At 45.9% G+C, this 26,018-nt stretch overlaps 2 protein-coding genes and 1 long non-coding RNA gene across 7 annotated transcripts in view; 1 reads left to right on the forward strand and 2 right to left on the reverse strand.

The window, feature by feature from the left end:
• Positions 1-1,571: 1,571 nt before the first annotated feature.
• Positions 1,572-10,114, forward strand: AVPI1 (arginine vasopressin induced 1). Of its 4 annotated transcripts, XM_036336421.1 has the most exons (4): positions 1,606-1,728; positions 7,677-7,751; positions 8,215-8,511; positions 9,530-10,114. In XM_036336421.1, exons 2-4 carry the CDS (start codon positions 7,717-7,719, stop codon positions 9,687-9,689), a joined length of 492 nt encoding a protein of 163 aa, XP_036192314.1. In that variant the 5' UTR covers positions 1,606-1,728; positions 7,677-7,716; the 3' UTR covers positions 9,690-10,114. The 4 variants fall into 4 exon arrangements, with proteins under 4 accessions (XP_036192315.1, XP_036192314.1, XP_036192317.1 ...); XM_036336422.1 differs by lacking the exon at positions 7,677-7,751 and having other exon boundaries at positions 1,572-1,728; XM_036336424.1 differs by lacking the exon at positions 7,677-7,751 and having other exon boundaries at positions 1,608-1,815.
• LOC118669891 lies at positions 6,702-8,215 on the reverse strand. Its single transcript, XR_004972167.1, has 2 exons — positions 7,328-8,215; positions 6,702-7,211 (listed from the first exon to the last, which is right to left on the reverse strand). It is a non-coding gene; the product is annotated as an uncharacterized LOC118669891 (long non-coding RNA).
• A 1,186-nt stretch (positions 10,115-11,300) lies between the features above and the next one.
• The window catches only part of PI4K2A (phosphatidylinositol 4-kinase type 2 alpha), a 33,202-nt gene continuing 18,484 nt past the window's right edge, over positions 11,301-26,018 (reverse strand). For both annotated transcript variants that reach the window (XM_036336420.1, XM_036336419.1), the window contains 5 exons: positions 19,389-19,450; positions 16,462-16,561; positions 15,576-15,709; positions 15,028-15,087; positions 11,301-13,691 (listed from right to left, as the gene is read on the reverse strand). In XM_036336420.1, coding sequence (XP_036192313.1) covers positions 13,530-13,691; positions 15,028-15,087; positions 15,576-15,709; positions 16,462-16,561; positions 19,389-19,450 — 518 coding nt within the window. In that variant the 3' untranslated portion in view covers positions 11,301-13,529. The remainder of the gene's footprint in view (positions 13,692-15,027; positions 15,088-15,575; positions 15,710-16,461; positions 16,562-19,388; positions 19,451-26,018) is intronic.

A 26,018-nucleotide genomic window follows, 5' to 3' on the forward strand; every position in this document is an offset into this window, starting at 1 on the left:
TGCTGATTCCTGACCATTTCTGAACCAGTGCACAAACAACCCCTCATCTTCCAAGGAAGTAAACAAACATTTATCAAGAGCCATCCTGGAAACGCTGCAGCTACTCCTGCCTCCTCCAACCAAGTTCCAACCAAAGTGATCTTCTAAGAACACAAACTTGTCGTGAGGATGAAATGAGCTAATGTTTGTAAAGTGCTGACTGGCATTATTTGCACACTTCAGTGCTATTAAATGTCTCTGAGATAAATACACATGCTATTCCCCTTGCAGTGGTTCTCAACCTTCCTCATGCCGCGGCCCTTCAATACAGTTCCTCACGTTGTGGTGACCCCCAACCATAAAATTATTTTCGTTGCTACTTCATAACTGTAATGTTGCTACTGTTATGAATAGTAATGTAAACATCTGATATGCAGGATGTGTTTTCATTGTTACAAATGGAACATAATTAAAGCCTAGTGATTAATCACAAAAACAATATGTAATTATATATGTGTTTTCCGATGGTCTTAGGCGACCCCTGTGAAAGGGTCGTTCAACCCCCAAAGGGGTCGCGACCCACAGGTTGGGAACCGCTGCCTTAGAGGCTCTTCAGAAGAAGAAAGGGAAATTTCACTGCCTCCCTCTGCCTTCTGCTTCCTCACCGCGCTCCCTTGCTAGCCTTACTCCAGGCCTCATTTCAAGTCGGAAATTCCTTAGTCAAGCTGCCTGCTGACCTTAGCACATGCTATCCTCTCTTCCTTAAAAACTTTTCCCAGTCCCTCTTCATGTGACCAACTTCATATCTCAACTTACATGTTACTTCTGCCTTGCAGGACCTCCCAAAGAGAGCTTAGGTTCCTCCATTTTACCCTCTCATTCCCACAATTTTATCACAATTGTAAAAACAACAAAATGGTTTAGGATTTTTAATACCTGCCTTTCTTAACTAAACTGTAAATTACCCCAGGAGAGGGGCTTATAGGTGTGTCTAGTTCACTGCCTATCAAGAAACTCGGACAGGGTGACCCTTGTGGACCACGGTCGAATGAATAAAACCTTTTAAAATACTGTCTCATTTTGGTAACTGGCCCAAGTTTGCACAGCCAATCCAAGATTCGTATCAAGACATTTTGGCTTTGAAGCCCACGGTCTGATCACCGCACTTACTGTCCATTCCTGTCCCTCAAAGCTGGAACCAGAACGTAAGTACTGGGGAGGCGAGCATAGGAGCTGCAGGTCTATGCTGAGGGCCGCACGCTGCAAGGAACAGGCGCCGTGCACACAGGCCTTGGGCCCAGGGGAGGAGGCACCTATCACATGCACACTGCAGGGCCCGCCGCTGCCGCAACCCGGGGCAGGAATGCGGCCCCGCCCCGGTCCCGAGCCAGCAAAACCGCGTTCTCCCCAGGACTGACGTCAACGAAAGCGGGGCACCTCCCAGCGAGACGCAAGGGAGGCCGGGGGGCCAAGGGAAGGGACCTGGGCGGGCACGCCCCTCGCTGTTGCTCCGTCTCTGATTGGACCCGGGAATCTTCGCACTTAGGTTTCGAGGCCGGCGGAGGGAAGGGGGAGGAGCCAGAACACGCCCCTCACCCCTCTGTGGCTGCTGATTGGCCCGCGGAGTCGCCGCGTTCGGTTTTGGAAGGCTCGCTTTGGAGCTCCCCGCAAGGCTCGCCTGAGGATTGGCTGTTCCAGGGAGCGCCTTGGGCCGCGGTTGTGACCGAGGTGGCCGGCCACGGCAGGCAGGTACGTAGGTCTGCGACCCGGCTCTCGGTGGGAGCGGGCGGGAGGGCGAGCCGTGAGAACTGGGGTGCCGCCGGATCTGAACCCCAGGTACACCTAGGGCCCGTTGTGCGCAGCGCCACGTCTAAGTCGCGGGGACCGACCTGTGCTGGGGTTGTCGCCGTGTGATATCGGCCAGGATACCCCTCCCAAGCTCTTGTCCTGTTGGCGGGTGCCTCCTGGTCCTAGTGAGCAGCTTCGCGGCAGAAGCCCGGAGCTGCGCCCGCCCTTTCGGAAGGCGGCAGGGGTTGGGGTCGGCGCATTTTCGCTTGCCCCATCCCGATTTGAGGTCTGTCGGCGCCGCCCTACTTGGTGAGTAATCATGCTAATTCCCCACGGGCCATGGAGTGCTGATGGCACCGAGGCTGGCTGGGGAGACCTGAGTTTCGATCCCTCCGCCTTCCGAAACCGGTAGAAGCAGATAGCAGGCTCCGGGAGGGTTCAGAGCCTCCAGGGTCTTTCCTCTGAAGACCTTGGCACGCTCTGGTGGGAACAAAAATAACTAGATGAGCGCGAGCGCTGGGGTCAGACCTCTTGGGTTCATATCCTGCTTAGCACGTACTACCTGTGACTTAACCTTCCTGAGCTTAGCTTTCTCATCTGTAAAATGGGTGTAGTGTAACCCCTCAGAAGGGTGTCATGAGGATTAAAGAGATTACCCTTCCAACAGTGCTGGTTTGGACTTGTCTTGGAGCAAGGTGCCTCACCAGCAGCGATGATTACAAGTCCGCAGATTACTCCATTCTCCCTTCACCCTCTTCTCCCAAGAGTGAAAGCCCCTTTGAGGGAGTTTCATGATAGTGGTGATGACGAAAGTGGGTGGTTAAAAAGCCCTTTCCTTTATACCATTCATTCATAACGTACTGGGATGGGTACTTTCAGCATACTTTATCTCCCTTAGCCCCTTAAGGGTTATTTACTCTCACCATTTTGACAATGAACTAACTAAAGCAGGGGAAACCTGAGGCTTGCCAGGGTCACCCAGATATCAGTGGCTCAGCCAGAATTCAGGTTCTTGAACTCTTGAAAAGTTATTCCTAGATCTAGTAGGAGTTTTTTCCAGGCCATATCTGAGACTTGGTCTGGGGAAGGGTCCAGTTCCTTTCTCAAACCTTTTGGGATGGAGATTTGGAGACCAACGTGTGTCCATCTCTCTCAGGCATGCCTCCCTGAGACTAGGCCCTTCTGTGTGGGGGGCCCACACAGCCGTTTGGACTGGGCCTCCCACTTGAGGAGCCACAGATTTTGGCTGCTGTCCAGTGGTATGTCTGTCCAAAGAAGCAGGCCAGGGCCACAGTGTTGACTTGGGCCTTGGGCCAGAGCCTCTAGTTCTTTTTCTAAGAGACCCTTGGCCTCTGATTGCAGATTATTACCACCAATAGGGTTATCTGGAGGGGGGAGTAGGTGGGGAGCCAGTTGCTGCCTAATTCACACAACTGTGTTCTGCCTCTCATGGTTATTTTCCACGACCCTGAGACCATGATAAGCATAGCTAGGTGTCTAAACTGAGCTTCATACATTACAAAGACTGCTCACTTGTGTATCACATTTATAAATTGCAAATCATTACATGGTGAGTCGCTTTTTAAATATATTTCTTCGTTAGATCTCTATAATTCCTTTATTGCCTGTTTCAAAACAAATTGAACTCTGTCATGTTCAACATTTGGTATTTACTTGGGGGTTCATTTTTAACCTAGTTTGTGTCAAACTGAAGTATTTTGCAATTAGTCTTTACTCATTTGCTCACAGATCCATGCTTATCTTTTTTATGTCAACTCTGAAAGATTCATTTGTAATTTTTTAATAGCTCTGTGGTTTCATTTTCCAGATTAAAAAGTACCATTGTTCAAATATATACTGACTTTCCCGGATGCAGGTCTTGTCCAGGAAATGAGGGGGGAAAGTAACTATTGGACACATTGAATGAGACAGGAAGTTTCTTCTGATAACAAAAGTGCTGTGATTCAGTTTTCCCCAAGTTTACGGTCTAATCCTACTTGATATCCATCAATTTTTATCCTCAGCCTCACTCTGCTGTCTGAATCTCAGGGTGAGAGGCAGAGCCAAAAGTGAGGGTCCTCAAAATCTGGACGTCCCCCCGCCCCCATCCCGCCCTTCACAGGTTCATAGAAGGTATGGTGAGGCTAGAGGCCAGGCTCTCCCAGATGGTTTCTCATTGGTGCATTTGTAACTCACTGTAACTGGGCAGCTGGAGGGAGGGCCTTGGAGCCCTGGCAGAGGTGGCTGGGACTATCTGGGAAGTCAGGCTCCGAGCCATTTCCTCCCTGAGGCAGCTGCTGCTATTTGATCCTGTTGCCAGTCTCTCAAGAAGAGGGTGAGATTGTCTGAGTTTGTGAGGGGACATGCCCCAGAAGTCTGCCCCAGGCTTGGCTATAGCCAGCCTAGGTCATTAGAGTGCTTTAGAGCAGCGAGTTCTGTCTTCTACCAGACCCTAACCCAGGGGTGGGCAAACTTTTTGACTCGAGGGCCACAATGGGTTCTTAAACTGGACCGGAGGGCCGGAACAAAAGCATGGATGGAGTGTTTGTGTGAACTAATATAAATTCAAAGTAAACATCATTACATAAAAGGGTACGGTCTTTTTTTTTTAGTTTTATTCATTTCAAAAGGGCCGGATCTGGCCCGCGGGCCGTAGTTTGCCCACGGCTGCCCTAACCCCACAGCCCACAGCAGCAAAACAGTGTCTGACCTCCAGGAAAGATTGAGAAGAAGGGGAGCTACTGGTTGGGGAGTCTTCTGATACCTAATTAGCCAGACCTGTCCACACATGTTGCTCATAGGCCCTGGCAGGCAAGCAAACCATCTCTTCTTTGTTCAGATCTAGACTCTCAACACTGGCACAGGCCTTCTGAGACCATCAGCATCAACCCATTCTCACAGATGAAAGAGGGAAGCAGGCCCACAGAATCCCTGAGGCCTCTCAGCCACTGAGTGGCAGAACTGGGGCTCAGACCAGTCCTCTGGGCTGGGTTATAGTTCCAGATTTCTTCTGTGGAAGCTGGGGATCTTCCTCTTCAGAGTGCCACGAGTTCAAAGCTGAGGCAGCCTGTCACCCAGGGAACGGCCCTGATGTTATTGAAAAGATCAAAATAAATTCCACACCCCACCCCTGCCTCCAACGTGGGATATTCAGTGTTCTTTCCCTGCTACTGGTGGGGTTTCCCTTTTGTGAATTAGCACTCCTCACAGACTAATGGGAAGAAATGTGCTTTGAGCTGCTTGGCTGTGAAGACACCTCTGTTGCTTAAAAGCTTGGACTGCAGTCAGACTAGGCTCTGGCCTTGGCTGAGTCCCTGCTTTATATCTGTGCCTCAGCTTCCCTTTGCTTCTCTGTGAACTGGGGTGAGGCTAACAGTGCCTGGTCCCTAGAATTGTTTTAAGGATGAAATGATATTATGCGTATTGCCTGATACAGAATAAATGCTCCATAGTTAGCTTGACTTCTCTTTACCAGCCTGTGTTACTTGGTGACTGTTTCCTGATCACAGTATACAGTATTTATATCATCTATCTCTGGGAGTTTAATTCCCACATATATTTACTGGATTCCCATAATAGTGCTTAAGCAGAGGCAGGTTTTAAGATTATTTTCCAGAAAACAAGTACAATTTTTATGAATTTATTTGAAAGTCTTTTGCACGTTTATTTTCATTATTAAATCTTTTTTAAAAATATTTTTTATTGATTTCAGAAAGGGAGAGCGAGATAAAGACATCGATGATGAGAGAGAATCATTGATTGGCTGCCTCCTGCAAGCCCCCCACGGGGGATCAAGCCCGCAACCCGGGCATGTGCCCTTGACTGGAATTGAACCTGGGACCCTTCAGTCCACTTAGCCAAACCAGCTAGGGCTCATTATTAAATCTTTTGAAAAAAGAGAGTGGGGACTGGCTGGTGTGGTTCAGTGGTTGAGTGTTGACCTATGAATCAGGAGGTCATGGTTTGATTCCTTGTCAGGGCATATGCCCTGGATAGCGAGCTTGATCCCCAGCATGGGGTTTGTAGGAGGCAACTGATGATGTTTCTATCTCTCTCTCCCTCTCCCCTCCTCTCTGAAATTTATTTTTTTTTTAAATATATTTTATTGATTTTTTTAAAGAGAGGAAGGGAGAGGGATAGAGAGTTAGAAACTGGAATCGAACCAGTGGATAGAGCGTCGGCCTGCGGACTGAAGGGTCCCGAGTTTGATTCCAGTCAAGGGCATGTACCTTGGTTGCAGGCACATCCCCAGTAAGGGGTGTGCAGGAGGTAGCTGATCGATGCTTCTCTCTCATCGATGTTTCTAGCTCTCTATCCCTCTCCCTTCCTTTCTTTAAAAAATCAATAAAATATATTTAAAAAAAAAAAATATATATATATATATATATATATATATATATATTTTAAAAGAGTAGGTTCTTATGATAGAAGGCCTAGAAACTAGGACAGTGGAGTGTAAAAATTACTGGATTCAGGAGGTGGCTATTGAGGTGAGGATGAGGGAAGGCCAGGGTAAGGAAGGGACAGTCATTATCTGGGAAGTCTGAATGGGATGAAGACATGGCTCAAATTCTCTGGAGAACAAAAGGCAGATGAGAGTAAGGATTATTTTTGCAAGTGAGCTGAGGATAGGAAACCAGTAGTGCTTTTATTTATGATTCGATTGTTTTCTTTTTCTTTTCTTTTTTTTTACAGTGAGCATGTACATTTTATCTACCTCCTTTTCCAGCTGGTTGCTGGTTGACAGCTATGTCTGTAGCTAGCTGTGGAATGAGGTCTGACTTAGTAACCAGGCCTTCCCCATTGGGCCCAGGGCTGTGAGGGGCAGAGGGAACAAGGCAGGCTCTTAGCTGGCTCAGGCTAGACTGCTTGGAGGAAAGGACTCTTACCACATCACTCTCCTGACCCAACACAAAAGTCAAGGAAGCCAAAAAGAGGGGCATTTGCATTTATTTAGCTCTTATTGGGTACCTGGTACCATACTAGACTCATTTACACCAATCCTGAGAAGTGGTTTTGGCTCCATTTGACAGTTAAGCAAACAGGCTCAGAGAAGTTGATTAACTTGCATAAGGTCACAGCTAAGCAAGTGGCAGAGTTGGGATTCAAACCCAGTTCTGCACAATGCCAAAGTCTTTGGTCTTCCTTGTCTCTTGTTTTCCAATGCCATGGATTTTTCAGGTTGTACCAGAAACAAGGATAAGGTGGGTGAGCTTCTTATGCCTTTATTTATTCAATGTGAACTATCTAGAACTGAGGAAGGTGATTTTTCATTTCCTGGATATGGTGGGAGGACATTGACATGAGTGTAACTTTTATCGATTTTCTTGTAAGTTTCAGCCTCTGCCTTGACAGAGTATTCGACCCTGTAATGTCTTCTCCTGCCCCTTTCTCTCAGTGGTCCTTTGGATAGTAGATCTGATTGGTCTATTTCATTCTGTTTGCTAAATTATATAGGGTGGGGCAAAAGTAGGTTTACAGTTGTGAGTATGAGAAACAGAGTTTATCCTTGTATTATTAATTATTGTATTATTTTCCATATGAACAGCTGTAAGCCTACCTTTGCCTCACCCTGTATGGACTTGGTTCATCCCGAGAGTCTTGAAGATAGGAGGTGGGATAACTCTTGTCAATTTTATGGATGGAAAAGCAGAATAGAACATTGAGCACTGTTCTTAATGCTTTGTGTGCCTTCATTCGGTCCTCACAGCAACCTAAGAAGTAGGTATTAGTTAGCACAGATGATACATTTACACAGGAAGGAGCTGTGAGTGGAGGTCACCAGCCAGTAAGTGGTGGAGGCAGCCAGAAGTGGGAATCCAACCCAGGCAACCCAGCTCCACAGCCCCTCTATTTCTGTACTGTAGAGCCTGGGCCTCACCATCAGAAATCTGCATTCTCTTTCTCAGTTTCCTCGTCTGTGAAGTGAGGGGTGAAAGTACCTACCTCATGGGGCTGCTGTGTTCACATGTCAGTGACGCCAGGTGACTATGGCTCTCACAGTGGTGTCTCACACACTGACTCACCACACTTCAGCTGCTGCTGCTGCTGGTGTTATTAGGGCCTGGGTATCCTGGGGTCTACCTGGACTTTAGAGCCAGACAGACCTGGTTCTCCTGGCTCTGCACCTACATGGGGCTTTGTGACTGTGGGGAAGTCATTTAACCTCTGAGTCACACTCCTTCATCTGTAAAGTGGGGATAAACAACTCTTACTTCAGAGGTGTCTCTGTCTCTTAAATTTCCACATGTCAGACACATAGCACTTTATAATAAAGTTTGGCTGTCATTATTAACAGTATTTGCCCTGGGAAATCAAAGTGATTTTAAGACTTACCTTACCTTGGCTCCTGAAGAACAGAAACACCGGAAGTCCTTGCATTAGTCAGGAGCCCCAGGTTTGGGAAGGGCCTGCTGAGCTGTTGACCTCCATGCTTTCCTTCCTCAGAGCACCCAGGATGGGCACCCCAGCCTCTGTGGTGAGCGAGCCGCTCCCTTGGCAGGCCCCCACTGAGGCCCGGGGCCGCAAGCAGGCCTCGGCCAACATCTTCCAGGATGCGGAGCTGCTGCAGATCCAGAGTCTGTTTCAGCGCAGCGGGGACCAGCTGGCGGAGGAACGGGCACAGATCATCTGGGAGTGTGCAGGGGACCACCGTGTGGCGGAGGCCTTGAGGAGGCTGCGCAGAAAGAGGCCTCCGAGGCAGAAATCCCTGGGCCACTCGCTACATCACTGCAGCCGGCTCAGGTAGGTTCCTGGGAGTGAGGGCTGAGGGAGGGAGAACACTAATGATGCTCGTTCACCATTTCCTGGCTGTGAGGCCTGGAGCTACTGACCCAGCCTCATGCAAAGTGCCTACCACTGGGGCTGTGGTAAGGTCTACACAGTGCCTACCACATGGTTGGCACTTAAAAGGTTGCTGTTACTATTGCAGTCATATATGACCATGTGAATTCCCATGGGAAGGGGTGCCAGGATCCTATCAGTGCCACCTTATTTCACAGTGATTGTTAACCATATAGGAGGGACTAGTGTTTGGAAGGGGGAAAAAATACAATTTATCTATTAAAGAACAGGTAACATTCAAAAGTCAGCCTGATGAATATCTTGGCTCTGGAATTAGAGAATATAGCATAGGAAAGTACTCTAGAGGCAACAAAGGTTAACAGTTGTTGAGAAACTTTATCCCAAACTTTCCCTAGTCATCCAGCTCTTTGCTTAGATCACTGCCAGCCCAGGAACAGGGGTCCTCACCTTCTCCCCACCACCACCACCACCTCCCCCCACGCCCCCGCCCCGATCGAGCTGAACCACATGGCCTAACCAACTGCTATGGGCACACACTGGGCTCCATTCCTCCACCATCTTCTGTGGAGCCCACAGTCAGAACATTAGACCTGAACAGGCCTTCTGAGATCATCAGGTCCATATCAATTCCAACTGATTAGTAATCGCTACTTAATACACCTTAGTAAGGATACTTGGTTCCTCCAATCTCACATGACTGATTAACAGTATCTGTCTTGAGTACAGGATGAGGAAGTTGGAGAAACGTTGAATGCTGCACACCCTGATCTAGTCCTACTCTCTATAGAAATCTGAAAGTTTTGCCTCGTCATGTAGCTCTCAGCAGGCAGAGACGAGACCAGAGCCCTGGTCTCATTTTGTCCCAATGTGTTTTATTAGTTCACATGACCAAAATCTCTTTAGTCCTCATTCTGTCCTTCCTATTGATGTTGGCCTATCCCACACTTGTTCCCTGCAGAATCCCAGAGCCCCGCGACCCACTGGCTGACCCACAGAGCAGTGCCACAGAGATGGCTTCCAGCGATCAGTATCTGAACACTAGGAGGACAAGTGCCAGGATCCGCCGGAATTGGAGGAAGTCAGGCCCCACAAGCTACCTCCATCAGATCAGACACTGATCCAGGGAAGGGGCTGGGAATGGCACTATCTTCCCCAGGAATCATAGGGACTTTGGCCCAAGGGCCCGGGAAGGTGGAGGAGGAAGAGACTGGAGGCAGACAGCCCCACGTGCTGCTGCTGTTCCATTCAGAAGAGGATGGAGATATCCACTGAGCTCTAAGTGTGGGACCCACTCCTCACCAGGAGCAGCAACAGTGACCGTTCTTGCCTTGACCCTTCCCCACCTAACACTACACTTGGGCTGCATGACATTCCCCTGGGAGTTAAGCAACAGGCACTCAGACCAAGCATCTCACCACTCCTGCTACTAACCCTCCTGTATTATGACCCATGGTCCAGCAGCCTGTCCTATACCCCTGTCCCTGTCAGGCCACACAAGTAAACTGTGGTTTAAGTGGCAAAATAAAAACATTTGCACCAAGAACTGTGTGTGTCTTGATACTCCGGAGCTGGAGGGTGAGGGGTTGGGCTCATTGCAGGGAAGGTTGTGTGTTCCCAGGAAGAAGAAAATAGGGCTGGCCTCCTTTGCTTTCTCACCACCATCCGTAGAGCCCCTGTGCCAAGCTTCCTTTTCCAGAGGCTGTCAGATGGGGAGATGGAAGCAGCTCTGTGGGCAGTCCTGAGCCACAGGAGAGGACAGGGTTTTTGGCCCCTGGCCAGCTCTAGAGAGAAAGCTATTACAGTCAGCTCTACAGAGTGGGCAGTGAGCCTGCAGTCACAGTAATGGGTGCCAGTTCCTCAGCTGGCTTCTTCAACCCCATGGGCCAACCATCCTGAGATGGGTCAACAGCTGAACCAATCATTCTTGAGCTCCTCCATTTTCAAGGTTCGCATAGCCTGAAAACCCTTAAGGTGATCCTCAGAAGAAGTATGCCACGTCATTCCCATTCAGCTCCTCACCCACCCATCCTATCTGTGGTTCTCAACTTGTGGGTCGCGACCCCTTTGGCGGTCGAACGACCCTTTCACAGGGGTCGCCTAAGACCATCCTGCATATCAGATATTTACATTATGATTCATAACAGTGGCAACATTACAGTTATGAAGTAGCAACGAAAATAATTTTATGGTTGGGTCACAACATGAGGAACTGTATTTAAAGGGCCAGAAGGTTGAGAACCACTGTGCTAGATTATCCATCACTTGGAAGAAGACAGGGCTCAAAGTGCTCCAAGCACGTGCAGAGCAGGGCTACCCTCTTGCAGCCAAGAAGAGAAGCCGGTCCATATTCCTTCCAAACCTTTGTGACTAGATGAGCTGGGAACTTTTTAATTTGCAGAAGGAGTCAGTGCAAATACTGTACCATCCCTCATAGGGGAATATCCCATAACAAAACATTAATATTTCTGCAACGAATATTCACACTTAGGGATTCATCATGGTTACAAATAGCTTCCATGTAGATTCAGGTCAGTTTTGGTGTCAAATTTAAGTTATGAAAAATTTTTAGTTTTCAGAGCACTGAGACTGGAAATGAGGGTCTGGATTTCCCCCACTGGAGGGAAATAGACTCAGGAGCCATGTCTTAGCAACTCACGGAAACTCGGGGTTCTCTGTACTTAAAATTTCATTCTACATTGTCTTCCTTCCACCAAAGAAAACTAGACAAAAAAGGTCAGAATTGGACTTGTTATTCATACATTTGCATTGATTTAAATACATTACATACAATTCTACAGTGCATTAGAACAGTAAGAGGCAGGAGGACTACCGCCCAGCCTCTACTCCCTGACACCGGGGGACAGGGCCTATGGCTGGCAGAGGGCTGGGCCATTCCATGAGTGCCACCCAGAAGCCTGCCCTGGCACTCTGGACCCCTGGCTCTCGCAAAGTCCACATTCAAGGCAACCTGAGTACAGGTTTCAAAGAGAGCAGAGAGGCCAGGAAAGGATGCCCCTCCCACTCTCTCACCTGCCAGGACTGGGACCAGGCCCCTCTTACATTAGACCCAGTTTCCTTCCCACAGAGCTGGTCTGGATGAGGGCAATGTGCAGATCTGCTTGGTTGGGGAGAGCAAGTAGGTTCCTCATTAGAATCTTCAGGCTCTCTTGATGCCCACCTTTACCACACATTTATACAAAGATGTCTGTGGAGAGCTAAACACACCTGGGCCCCCTTCCAGCTTCTGGGAGCCCTACTACTCCTGCAGTCTGAGGGCAGACATTCTCAAAAACATGGTCCCCAAGGCTAGTGTCCAGGTTGGCTGACTGGGATTGTGAAGGGAGCTGTGCCTTTGTCCATGGGGCATGCACACCCAGCTCCCAGAGACTCTTCCCGTCAGCTGGATGGAAGCCCAAGATAAGCTGGCTCCAGGGGCTGGAATGGAAGGGCAGCCTAGCCCAGCTTATGAGAGAGTTGCACATCTCCCCTCTGTCTCCTGGATGGCAGGAGATGGGCAAGCAAAGGGCACAAGACCTAGTCCTCGCTCCCTTTCTTTGGTTGTTTTTCAAACCTTCAAGATAGTTTATTTCACAGCTGATTGACCAATCGCAGGGTTCCAGAAACTTGGGAGTCCAGTAGTATATGGCTGCTCCTGAGCTACAGATGGCACCCTCTTTTCTCCCTTGTGGGGGGCCACTCTTTGCTTTGGTGTAGAAAGGGCTTGGGCACCTGGCAAGGGGATAGCTGAGGGGAGAGACATGGAAGCAGGAAGCGCACTGAGCTGGACTGGCACTGGGGAACAGTTTGAAGGCCTCTCTCCTTTGGGCCCGCTTTTCTTAAGAAGCCATGGAAAAATTGGCCTGGAACAAAGTGAGGGAGCAAAGCGCAGCTACCAATTAGCAGAACACAAGGCCTGTTACCTCAACCAAGCAGCAGCGGTAGCATAAAGAGAACCTGATATCCCGTCCTCTTAAGAGCTGAGACCCACTCCTGAATCCAAACTGAACCTCTTAGTCAGAATTGAGAAAAGAAACGTCTAAAATAATGGGAACAAATGAGAGGACTGGGAGTTTATCACCTATGGCTAGGGCCAAGGACTCAGGAAGCAAGACGGGGATAAGTTTGCCCATAGACCAATTACAGTTCCCAGCATACACTCAGGCTACATGGATCACTTGTACATGCCGGGGAGTCCACGTCCTCCCTCCTGCCTTTACCTGAGTGATAGGCAGGTTGCAGGCCTGCACTTGAGAGGCTGGATCCCTAGCAGAGCAGAGAGCAGAGCTGATCTATAGGATTATATACAGAGCTGCTAGGAGGTCTAGAGCAAAAGTACCCCCGCCATGCAAATTGCATTTGGAGGCTTTTAGTCAGCCTACTGCACTGGTGGGAGGAGAAAGAGAAGACTTGGCAAAATCTCAAAGGAAAGGTACCGCTTCTGTCTGCCCCAGGAATGCGAGTAACCCAGCTGCCTTGGTCCATGAGAGTGAGGCATCTGAATGTCTGGGTCCATGCAAATCTAGGTCTGGATTCAAGGTTTCTGAATGAATCTGGGATTCTGCCTGGGTTTTGCTAATAATTTAAATTTTTGTTATTTGTTTGTTTCTGATGCAGAATATAATGAGGAATTGCAACAGCGCCCAGGTCTCACCAGGAAAGGGAATTTCCCAGCCTGCCCTCAGGAGGTGCTGGAAGGCAGATGCTCCTTCCTGGGCATCTGGCTCCTTCCATGGAGCTCCAGCCTTCCTCAGCACTCAGGGGAGCCCACCAGCACTCGCTGTTGCTCTGTTTGTGCTTCTCCCTGTGCTTGGGAAAGCCCTGAGGGGGATGGCGAGCAGAGAGGGAGGGCTCTCACGGGCACTGCTTTCTACTGGCTTCTCAGGCTTTTCCTGCAACCCGCTCCCCAAGTTTCCTCCTAGCCCAAGTCTCAGACAACGTACTCTTGTCTGCCTCTTGGGCTACCACCACGAAAAGAAGGGTTTCCGACTCTGAAAGCTCTGTGTGTAGGATTCACTAGCAGACCGCTGGTGGGAACGAGCTGTCTCAACAATCACAGGTGGCATCTGGACCAGGTGCAGGGGACTCTTGTTGTCTTTCAAGGCCTGAGTCAGATTTAGGATCTGCAGTGGGAAAATGAGATAAATTAAAGAAAGGCATAGGCATCCAGGCGTACCCCTAAAGGGAGACTGGCAGACAGAATGCTCCTATAAATCAATAAAAAAATAAATAAATAAACAACATGCTAATGGAAAACTGTACAAATAATCTATTTATAAGAGTAGGACTGTAAGTGGGCAATATATAGAAAATGGAAAGTTCTCTAGTCATTTTAAAAATGAAGATTACAAAAAATATCTCCTATATTTTGCCCTTCCAGTTGAAAAAGATACAGAAAAAGAAGGTGACTCAGAGTTGGGGAGGGTTCAGACACATGTCTGTAGGGCTGGATGGTGGGACAGCCTTTCAAAAAGGCCAGTGGACAATAGAAATTTAAACGTAAACAGGCCCTCTGACTCAGCACTTCCATTTTTAGGACTCAGAAAACAATTGTGGACATGCACAAAACAGTTTAAACCAATACAGTGCAGTATTGTTTATAAAGTGAAAATTATATAAATGCCCAAGACTATGGGATCAGTTAATAATTTAAGGGATAAGAAACAAACAATTTCCTGACCGGTGTAGCTCAGTGGTTGAGTGTCGACCTATGAACCAGGTTACAGTTTGATTCCTGGTCAGGACATATGCTTGGGTTGCAGTCTTGGTCCCCAGTGTGGGGCGTGCAGGAGGCAGCCGATCCATGATTTTTTCTCATCATTGATGTTTATATCTCTCCTCTCCCTTTCTCTCTGAAATCAATAAAAATCTATTAAAAAAATAATGCCTTGGGGATTCTTAGCTCTCTTTGAAGGTGAAGTGGAAAGAGAAGAAATAATGATAACAGAAATTATAACCAGAGCCAATATCTGAGTGCTCACCATGTGCCAGGCATAGTTTTTACTAAATATTTAATATGCATTATCTTGTGTAATCCTCTAGCCAACTCTGCAAAGTATTATTCCTGTTCATTTTATAAACAAGGAAGTAGAGGCTCTTGTCCAAAGCCATGTAGCGGTAAAACAGACTAACTCTAGACCTAGCTCTTAATCACCATAGTATATGGTCTGCCTTGAGCAACTACTGGTGGACCAGGATCACTGGGTAAATTTACCAATGAACTATCCAGCAAGTAGCACAGAAGTAAGCACACAATAAGCACATCACTAACCACCAGGTACCCTGGAAGAGGTGGGAGACTGGGGAGGGCTACCTTTCTCTCATGTGTAAATGCAGAGTCACAAATATGTATGACAGACTGAAAAAAGTATAAAATACAATCTTTACATATTTACTCAACATGAACATATAACCCTCCCAGAGAGATCACAGGGTTGACACCAGATGTCCCAGGCTCACCTGTCCCCGCATGACAGCAATCTGCTTATGGAACTGGCCCCTGTCGAAACCAGGATCTTTCTGCAAAAGAAGGGCAGAAGGAGGTGGAACCTGAATGAATTACTCAGAAGAACCCATTTTCCTACCCAATTGGAAACTTGCTAGTAAAGAAAACCTACAGCAAGGCTTGTGAGGTTTAGTGACGTTAACTACCACCCCAAGAAGTCCCTGTCTCACAGTTGGGGAAACAGAGAACAAGTAAATATCCTGTCCTGCGTCTCATCAACTCTAAAGAACTCGAGGCTCCAGGGCTCCATTTGAAGATGAGAGCTCTGCAGATACACTGAAGCCACAGGACACGCCCCGGTGTGGTTCATCACAGCTGCCAATTTTTTTCCTGCTAATCCAAACTAGATCCTGCTATCCCTTGTGGGAATCTTGCTCTTCACTGGCTAACAGAAGTCAGAAGGGTGCAGCCATGCTCTCTTGGCTTGTAGTAGGACCAATTAGAAAACCTTTAAGAATTTCTTCTTCTATATGGTTATAAAGCTGACATGTCCAGGGCTAACCTTGAAGAGTTCATATAGGTCCTCCTCCAAGTCCTTGATGAAGTTAGGGTCAGATATCTTTGGAAGAATCAGATCTTTGATCTCCTGAGAGAATGGGACTTTTGCCTGGGGCAACCAGGCCCAATAAAAAGGATCTGAAAAGAAGAAAGATCAAAAACAAATTTGGTATTGAAAAAAAATCCCTGCCCATCTATGTCCTCCATCCACCCTCTCTTCCTTGATATACAACAGAAAAATTACAAGAGCTGTGAACCCTAAAGGTTACATAGTAGGTGAAAGAACTAGCATTCAAACCCAGGTCTGCCTAATCCCAGAGCTTGTGTTCTTTCCCAGGTATTACTAGTACATGACCTTCCAAGATGCAAGCCTGTGTAGAATCAATGACTTGCCTCTGAGACACTGAGATACTCCTGAAAAGACTAGTGCTGCAAAGGGGCTAATGACCCCCTTCCTGTATCTCTTCCTCTTTCTAAAAGTTTCTCAGTTATAACAGGGCAGGAAGAGCTGGCTTCCAGGATGTAACAAGGAAGACAGAGCACTGAAAGCTTATATTTAAACACAAAGAGAATATATTTTTGCTTTTTTTTTGTTTCTTTAATAGAACACATTTTTTAAAAGATAGTTCTCAGAAAGAATGAGAAAATACACAGCAAAGAGAAAACTCAACTCTATGCTTCTAATGGGAATAATATAATAAAAATTATAATAGTAGCTTATATTATGGAGTCATTGCCATGTGCCAACCATTGCACTAAAGTGCATGAGCTGCATTATTTCATTAATTTTTAAGACAATCCTACAATATACATATTATCTACCTTGCACAGGCAAGAAACTGTGACCTAGCAAAAGATGAGCCAGATCACACAGTAGTCTTGAGACTTACATGCCCTCCAGGAGTCAGGATGCTTCAGGGGGAAAGCCAGCCCATTGTCAATGGCAGCCACCTTGATAACAGGCTCCTTCACCACCACCCAGTCTGTGTCCTAAACAGCAAGGAAAGACTAAATACTGAGGGTCCCATGTGCCTCAGGCCCTTTAAAGTAGTAGCAAGGCATCCCCTCTCATCCTGCTCAGGCACCAATCCTTAGTCAACCTCTGAATTAGTTCCCACATTGTTTTCTGAACTTAGCACATTTATGACACCGCTGACTTGGCTTGTTCAAGGTTCTCAGAGTCCCTTTCTCACCTTAGGAAAGGTGCACTTCCCCAGGAGTTCTAACAGTCATTGGTAATAAAGGAAATGACAATAAGAAAAGATAACTATAGCCGAGACCGGTTTGGCTCAGTGGATAGAGCGTCGGCCTGCGGACTGAAAGGTCCCAGGTTCGATTCCGGTCAAGGGCATGTACCTGGGTTGCGGGCATATCCCCAGTAGGAGATGTGCGGGAGGCAGCTGACCGATGTTTCTCTCTCATCAATGTTTCTAACCCTCTCTCTCTCTCCCTTCCTCTCTGTAAAAAATCAATAAAATATATTAAAAAAAAAAATAACTATAAGCCAGTGATGGTGAACCTATGACACACGTGACACCTGAACTCATTTTTTTGGTTGATTTTTCTTTGTTAAATGGCATTTAAATATATAAAATAAATATCAAAAACATAAGTCTTTGTTTTACTATGGTTGCAAATATCAAAAAATTTCTATATGTGACACCGCACCAGAGTTAAGTTAGGGTTTTTCAAAATGCTGACACGCCGAGCTCAAAAGGTTCGCCATCACTGCTATAAGCCATTCCTCCTAGGGAAAGGCAATGAGATTCCTGAGGGTATGAAAACAAGAAAAACAAATAAATATTGGTTTGTTAAAGTCCTTCTGTGTGGACCTTGACTCAGATGCCACTTCACTGGTGACGACCATATTTTTCCAGTGAGATAACAGGACCAGGGAAGATAACAGCTGCTCTTGCACAAGGGAGTCTGTTCCCTGCTTCAGTGATCCATAGAAAGGAAAAGAACAAGAGCTAAATGCAAAAAAATGGGGCAGGCTACCTGTGACAGCTCATGTCAGACACTCTCATGACTATCTACTTGGCTCCATACTTCAGGTTCAGTATACCTGCATCAGAACCCCATGGGATACCTTATTCAAAATATGAAATCCTGAGTTTTACCCAACATAATGGGAGAATCTGTACTATTTTTCATAAGTTCTTCAGGTAATTCTGATGCACAAAATTTGAGAACTATTAAGGAATTAAAAAAAACTATGAGGATATGTTAATTAACCTTACTGTGGTAAATATTTCACAATATATACATGCTAGAGACCCGGTGCACGGACTCGTGCACCGGTGGGTCCCTCAGCCTGGCCTGTGTCTTCTCACAATCCGGGACCCCTCGGGGGATGTTGGAGAGCTGGTTTCAGCCTGATCCCCACAGGCCAGGCCAAGGGACGCCACCAGCACAATCGGGCTGTGTCTGGTGGGAGGGCTCCAGGGTGTGTCTGGCCCATCTCGCCCAGTCCCGATTGGCTGAATCCCAGCAGCAAGCTAACCTTCCAGTCAGAGCATCTGCCCCTTGGTGGTCAGTGTGCGTTATAGCAACTGGTCGAATGGTCAGTCACTTAGGCTTTTATTATATAGGATATCAAATCATCATAGTCTACTGGCATGGCTCAGGGGTTGAACGACCACCTATGAACCAGGAGATCATAATTCGAATCCCAGTCAGGGCATATGCCTGGGTTGTGGGCTCAATCCCCAGTGTGGGGTGTGCAGGAGGAAGCGATCAATGATTCTCTCTCATCATTGATGTTTCTATCTCTCTCTGCCTCTCCTTTCCTCTCTGAAATCAATGAAAAAAAAATATATATGTGTGTGTGTGTGTGTGTGTATATATATATGTGTGTATATATATATATGTGTATATATATATATATATATTTTTTTTTTAATCATCATATTGTATACCTTAAAATTACACAATGTTACCTGTTGCTAATCTCAATAAAGCTGGAAGGGAAAAACAAAACAAAACATGAGGAATAAAAACCAACCTCACTCTCTTCTTGTCCAGGTAGCCCTCACATTAATTTTTTTTAAACATGCAGCCTGAGCAGGATAGACAAATGTGGTGAACTAGGGAAAAAATGAGCGTAAAGGAAGCTATGCAGTGCCCTAGCTGGTTTGGCTCAGTGGATAGAGTGTCAGCCTGCGGGCTGAAGGGTCCAGGGTTCGATTCCAGTCAAGGGCATGCCTGTGTTGTGGACTTGATCCCTAGGAGAGGGCATGCAGGAAGCAGCCAATCAATGATTCTCTCTCATCATTGATGTTTCTCTCTCTCTCTCTCTCTCTCTCTCTCTCTCTCTCTCTCTCTCCCCCCCTCTGAAATCAATATATATCTATATCTATATCTATATCTATATCTATATCTATATCTATATCTATATCTATATCTATATATATATATGTTATAAGAAAGAAAGCTAAGCAGCTTTCTCTAAACTGATGTTCTTTGGAAGTGTGGTCTGTTGTGAAAAATGTGCTCTATGGTCACAAAAGTTTAGAAATCACTGGGCCAATCAAAATCAAACAGGTTCATTTAATGCACAACTTCTCAGACCTTCACTATGCTACTATGCAACATGAATCTCTAAGAAAGGCATAAAGTATGTCCCACATTTATGTGAACTTTTCTTCATTTTATTCCCATTAACATTATTTAGTAGCATATTCCTTAAAAAACAGATAGAGGAAAACTCTACCAAGCACTAACCTATCAATTTTAAATATATGTGCTACCCCCTAATTCTTTTGTATGCATATACTCCACTTCATCCTCTTCTTTGAGATGTAAATGAACCTCTTACCCGAGAGCCAGAACTATCCATTGGATAGTCATATTTAATCAGCCAGTTGTCATTGCCGCGATCTATCAACAGAAATATAAAGTTAGCAAAAAGAATTCCACAGAAAACAGGGGCAACTTTCATTTTCATGGTGGACTAGTTATTTTGGACACTTGGCCAATCACTCTACTGAGAACAACTACAAAGTAAAATATTTTAAAATCTCCTGAAGGCTTTGGAGATTTCAATAAAGTCATCCTATCTAATAAAAGAGAAACATGGTAATTAGCGTACAACCGCTACCCTTCCCATTGGCTAATCAGGGTGATATGCAAATTAACTGCCAGCCAAGATGGCGGCCGGCAGCCAGGCAGCTTGAAACTAACATGAGGCTTGCTTGCTTTAGTGACGGAGGACTGCAACGTTCCCCGTCTGCCTTGCCGGCCTCTGAGCCTGCAGTTTTAAACATTGTAACAAATATAGAAGCTAAACAAAACCCCAGAAACCAGCTTTCAGTGAGCAGGGATCTCAGAGCTGGAGTTGATACAGAGTTTCGATTATAGAACCTAAACAAACCAGATACCTGCTTTCAGGAGCGGAGGCCTAAGAGCTAGAGCCAGGCTAAAGCTGGCCCAGAATAAAAAAAGAAAAAAGAAAAAAAGGAGCAGTTGGGAGCTTCAGTCCCAGCCTGAAAACAGCCCTCAGCCCCTCACCCAGACTGGCCAGGCACCCCAGTGGGGACCCCCACCCTGATCCAGGACACCCTTCAGGGCAAACCAGCCAGCCCCCACCCATGCACCAGGCCTCTATTTTATATAGTAAAAGGGTAATATGCCTCTCAGCACCGGGATCAGCGGAGCCGAGAGGCCTCCCGGCACCGGGATCAGCGTGACAGGGGGCAGCGCCCAAACCCCCTGATTGCCCTGCAGCTCTGTGTGTGACAGGGGGCAGTGCCACAACCTCCCTATCCGCCCTGCTCTGTTCGTGACAGGGGAAGGCGCCCCAACCTCCTGATCAGCCCTGCTCTGTGCCTGATACAGGGGAGCTCCCCAACCCCCTGATCGCCCTGTGGCTCTGTGTGTGACAGGGTGCGGCGCCCCAACCCCCTGATCGGCCCTGCTCTGTGTGTGACAGGGTAGAGCCATAACCTCCCCATCGGCCCTGCCCTGAGTGTGAGAGTGGCGGCGCCCCAACCCCCTGATTAGCCGTGCTCTGTGGGTGATAGAGGGTGGTGCCCCAACAGCCCCCTCCACGGGCCTTGCTCTGTGTGTGATGGGGTAGAGCCATAACCTCCCCATCGGCCCTGCCCTGAGTGTGACAGTGGCGGTGCCCCAACCCCCTGATCGGCCCTGCTCTGTGGGTGATAGAGGGCGGCGCCCCAACCCCCTGATCCGCCCTGCTCTGTGTGTGACGGGGGGCGGTGCCCCAACTCCCCTATCGGCCCTACTCTGTGAGTGACAGGGGGGAGCTCCTCAACCCCTGATGGGCCCTGCTCTGTGCGTGACCCGGGGGAGCTCCCCAACCCCCTGATCGACCCTGCTCTGTGCATGACTGAGTAAGGAGCCCCAACCCTCCTGATGGGCCCTGCTCTGTGCGTGACAGGGGGCAGCGCCCCAACCCCCTGATTGGCCCCGCTCTGTGTGTGACAGGGGATGGCACCGCAACCTCCCCATCGACCCTGCCTTGAGTGTGACAGGGGGCGGTGCCCCAACCCCCCAATTGGCCCTGCTCTGAGCCCGACCAGGGGCTGCACCTAGGGATTGGGCCTGCCCTCTGCCATCCAGGAGCAGGCCTAAGCCAGCAGGTCATTATCTCCCGAGGGGTCCCAGACTGCGAGAGGGCACAGGCCAGGCTGAGGGACCCCCCTTCCCCCCCCCAAGTGCACAAATTTTTGTGCATCGGGCCTCTAGTTAAGAGATAAAGTATCAAGATCTGGGAGAGAAAGGAAATCTAGAAAGGATGTCCAGCATTTGTGACTTCTTTTCCTACAGAGCACCTGCTGATTTGGGAAGAGGCTAAGAGGTGGGATGACTGGTTCATTTTTCTGCTTATTTGTGAATGTTCAAAAGTCTCCATAATCATTATTAATGACAATAGTATTGTCTTACAGTTTTATATAAATGTGTTTATATATGCATGTATACATATCCTATCCTATATAATAAAAGGCTAATATGCAAATCAACCGAAAAGTGGAATGACGGGTTGCTATGATGGGTACTGACCACCAGGAGGCAGATGTTCAATGCAGGAACTGCCCCCTGGTGGTAATTGCGCTCCCACAGGGGGAGCGCCGCTCAGCCAGAAGCCAGGCTCACAGCTGGCAAGTGCAGCAGCGGTGGCAGGAGCCTCTCCACCTCCGCTAAGGAGCAGCGAGCCCAGCGGTAAGGAGCAGCAAGAGGCAGGCAGTAAGGAGCGAGGGGACCTGGACATCCCCCGAGGGGTTCTGGGCTGCGAGAGGACGTGGGCCAGGCTGAGGGACACCTCCCTCCCAGTACACAAATTTCGTGTACCGGGCCTCTAGTACATATATAATTAAAACACATGACAATAAGAGTATAAAAGTCTGGAGATGGATAAATGGAGCTAATGGGTTCTAAGATCTTTGCATTGTCCAAGAAAATAGTAAAAGTACCAATTAATAGTAGATTTGGAAAATCAAGGATTCACATGGTAACCACCAAAAGAAAAGACAAAGCATATACAACTTCTAAGCTAAAAGAGAGGAGAAATAAAATAATAATAAAAGAATTTAAAAGTAAGAAAGGAAAAATATAGCATAGAGAGAGAGAGATTAAAAGAAGATAAGTAGAAAAACATAAAAAGCAAGTAATACGATGGTAGATGAAAATCTTAACATATCTATACAGACATTATAAATTAACTAAATGCTTTAAAATTAAAATATAACAGTTGTCTCACTGGATAAATAAAATTGACCAACCTTTAACTATAAAGATTAAGGCAGATAAAAAGAATATACAAATTACTAAAATCAGAAATTAAAATAGGGACATTACTACTGAGTCTACGGAAATAAAAATAAGGATGAGAGTACTGTGAGCAGTTTATGCTAACAAACTGAATAACCTAGATCAGTGGTCGGCAAACCCATTAGTCAACAAAGCCAAATATCAACAGTACAACGATTGAAATTTCTTCTGAGAGCCAAATTTTTTAAACTTATACTATTTAGGTAGGTACATTGTTATTAACTTAATTAGGGTACTCCTAAGCTGGCTTTTGCTAAAAACGTCCTCAATCTGATTGAGGTACGTTCGCTGAGGTCGATCCCTTCCAACTCTCCCATCCACACTCATCTTGTATACTTGTTTCATCTATCTCCTTTCCGAAAACCGACTTCTGTACATGGGCCACGAAGTTTCAATCGCACTATACGTGCGCGACCGCACAAGGTATTTTATAGAAGAGCAACACTCAAGGGGCCAAAGAGCTGCATGTGGCACGCGAGCCGCGGTTTGCCGACCACTGACCTAGATGAAATGAACAAAGTCCTAGAAACACAAAACCTACCAAAACTAAACCAAAAAGAAATAGAAAATCTGAGTGGACCTATTACTAGTAAGAAAATTGAATCACTAATCACAAGTCTCTCAACAAATAATAGCCCTGGACCTGATGCCTTCACTGGTGAATTCTACCAAACATTTAAAGAACTAACACCAATCCTCCTCAAACAATTCTGAAAAATTGAAGAGAAGGGTACACTCCATAACTCATTCTAGGTGGCCAGCATTACTTTTGTAATGTCAGACAAAGATACAACAAGAAAACTACAAACCAATATCCCTTATGAATATTTATTCAAAGATCCTCAACAGCCCTGGCTGGGTGTCTCAGTTGATAGTGTCATCTCGTACACCAGACGGTTGCGGGTTCAATTCCTGGTCAGGGCACATACCTAACATACCTAGGTTGTGGTTTGATCACCGGTCATGGTGTGTATGAAAGACAACCAATTGATGTTTCTCTCTCACATCAATGTTTCCCTCTCTCACTCTTTTTCCCCCTTCCTCTCTCCCTAAAATCAATAAAAACATATCCTTGAGTGAGGATTAAAAAAAAAATCCTCAAAAAAATACTAGCAAACTGAATTCAGAGCATATTACCAGGATTATCCACCATGACTAATATTTATTACTGGAATGTAAGGATGGTTCAACCAATGAAAATGGAACAATGTAAATATCACATTAACAGATTGATGATCTCAATTGCTACAGAAAAAGCATTAGACATTATTCAACATCCATTCAACATCCAAAAACACTCAACAAACTAGGAATAGAAGGAAACTCCCTCCATATAATAAAAGTTATATGTGAAAAACCCATAGCAAACATACTCAATGTGAAAGACCAAAAGCTTTCCCTCTAAGATTTAGAATAAAACACAGATGCTCACTCACATAACTTTCATTCAACATACTATTGGAAGACCAGAACAATTATGCAAGAAAAAGAAAAAGTCATCTAAATCAGAAAGGAAAAAGTAAAATTATCTGTTTGCATATGGTATAATCATGTATGTAGAAACCTTAAAGATTCCACAAAAACTGTTAAAATTGACAAATTCAGCAAAGTATCAGGATACAAAATCAACACATCAGCTGCATTTCTATACACTAACAGTGAAAATAATAATAATAATAATAATAACCCTCCATTTACAATAGCATCAAGAAGAAAAAAATACTTAGTGATTAACTTAACCAAAGAAGTTTATGAAAACTACAAAACACTGTCCTGGACAATGTGGCTCAGTGGTTGGAGCATCAGCCCATGCACTGAAGGGTCGTGGGTTCAATTCTTAGTGAAGTGCATATACCTAGGTTGTAGGTTCAATCCCTGGCCCTGGTCAGGCACATGCAGGAGGCAACCAGTCAATGTGTCTCTCTCTCATGGGTGTTTCTCTCTCTCTCCCTCTCTCTCTCTTTCTCTCTCTTCTCTCTTTCTCTCTGTTCCTCTTCCAATCTCTCTGAAAATCAATGGGAAAAATACCCTCTGGTAAGGATTAAGAAAAAAATCCTACAAAACAATGCTGAAAGAAATTATAGAAGACATAGAAAGTGGAAAGATGTCCCATGTTCATAGACAGGAAAAAAATATTATTAAGATGTCACTAATATCTGAAACAATCTATAGCTTGAATGCAATTCCTATCAAAACCCCAACACTTGCCCTGACCGGTTTGGCTCAGTGGATAGAACATCGGCCTGTGGACTTAAGGGTCCTGGGTTCGATTCCGGTCAAGGGCATGTACCTCGGTTGTGGGCACATCCCCAGTAGGGGATGTGCAGGAGGCAGCTGATCGATGTTTCTCTCTCATCAATGTTTCTAACTCTCTATTCCTCTCCCTTCCTCTCTCTAAAAAATCAATAAAATATATATTTTTTAAAAAACCCAACACTTTTCTTTGCAGAATAGAAAAACCCATCCTAAAATTCATATAGAATATCCAGAGACCATGAATAGCCAAAACAATCTAGAAAAAGAATAAAGTTCCTGACTTCAAAACTTGCTACAGAAGTACAGTACTGAACACAGTGTAAAGACAAACATATAAACCAATGGAATAGAGTCCAGAATTAAACCTTTGCATATATAAGATCAAATGACTTTTGACAAAGATGACAAGACCATTCAGTGGGGGAAAGACATTCATTTCAACAAATGAGATTGGACCCTCCCTAACACCATATACAAAAATTAACTCAAAATGGATCCATGACATAAATCTAAGACCTAAAACTATAAAATTCTTAAAAGAAAGGAAAGGGCAAAATGTTTCAAGATATTGAATTTGGTAATTATTTCTTAGATATAATACCAAAGACACAGACAACAACAACAAAAAAATAAACAAGTTGGACTTCATGAAAATTTAAAAATTGCATCAAAAGACACTATCAACACAGTAAAAAAGCAACCACAGAATAGAAAAAAAGTATTTGCAAATTATGTATATGATAAGGAATGAATATCCAGAATTTCTACAACTCAACAACAATAAAACAAACAACTTGACCGGAAGATGGGCAAAGAACTTGAATACACATTTCTCCAAAGAAGATATACAAATGGCCAACAATCACTTGAAAATATGTTCAACGTAACTAATCATTTGGGAAATGCAAATCAAAATTACAATGAGATACCACCTCACACTCATTAGGATGGCTACTATAAAAAACAAACAACAAGAACAGAACATAACAAATGGACCAGGATGTGGAAAAATTGGAGCTCTTCTGCGGTGTTGATGGGAATGTAAAATGGTATAGCCACTGTGGAAAACAGTATAGTGATTTCTCAAAGATTAAAGACAGAATTACCATATGATCCAGCAATTCTACTTTTTGGTATATACTCCAAAGAATTGAAAGCAATATCTCAAAGAGATATGTGTACATCCATATTCACAGCAGCATTATTTATAACTAGAGGCCCAGTGCACAAAAATTTGTGCACTGGCCGGAGGGGGCCGGGGGTGTCCCTCAGCCCGACCTGTGCCCTCTCACAGTCTGGGACCCCTCAGGAGATAACCACCTGCTGGCTTAGGCCCGCTCCCCAGGTGGCAGATGGCAGGCCCGGATCCTGTGCTGGTTCGCACTGCCCCGGGTTGCACACA

This window comes from Myotis myotis, unplaced genomic scaffold (assembly GCF_014108235.1).
Source record: "Myotis myotis isolate mMyoMyo1 unplaced genomic scaffold, mMyoMyo1.p scaffold_m19_p_15, whole genome shotgun sequence".
NCBI classification, from domain to species: Eukaryota; Metazoa; Chordata; class Mammalia; order Chiroptera; family Vespertilionidae; genus Myotis; species Myotis myotis.

Bases quoted from the DNA above. Each gene is read 5' to 3' on its own strand.
- AVPI1 (XM_036336421.1), top strand. From the start codon at position 7,717: ATGGGGCTGCTGTGTTCACATGTCAGTGACGCCAG. The intron at 7,752-8,214 runs GTGACTATGGCT...TTCCTTCCTCAG, and splicing joins TCACATGTCAGTGACGCCAG to AGCACCCAGGATGGGCACCC. The intron at 8,512-9,529 runs GTAGGTTCCTGG...TGTTCCCTGCAG, and splicing joins CATCACTGCAGCCGGCTCAG to AATCCCAGAGCCCCGCGACC.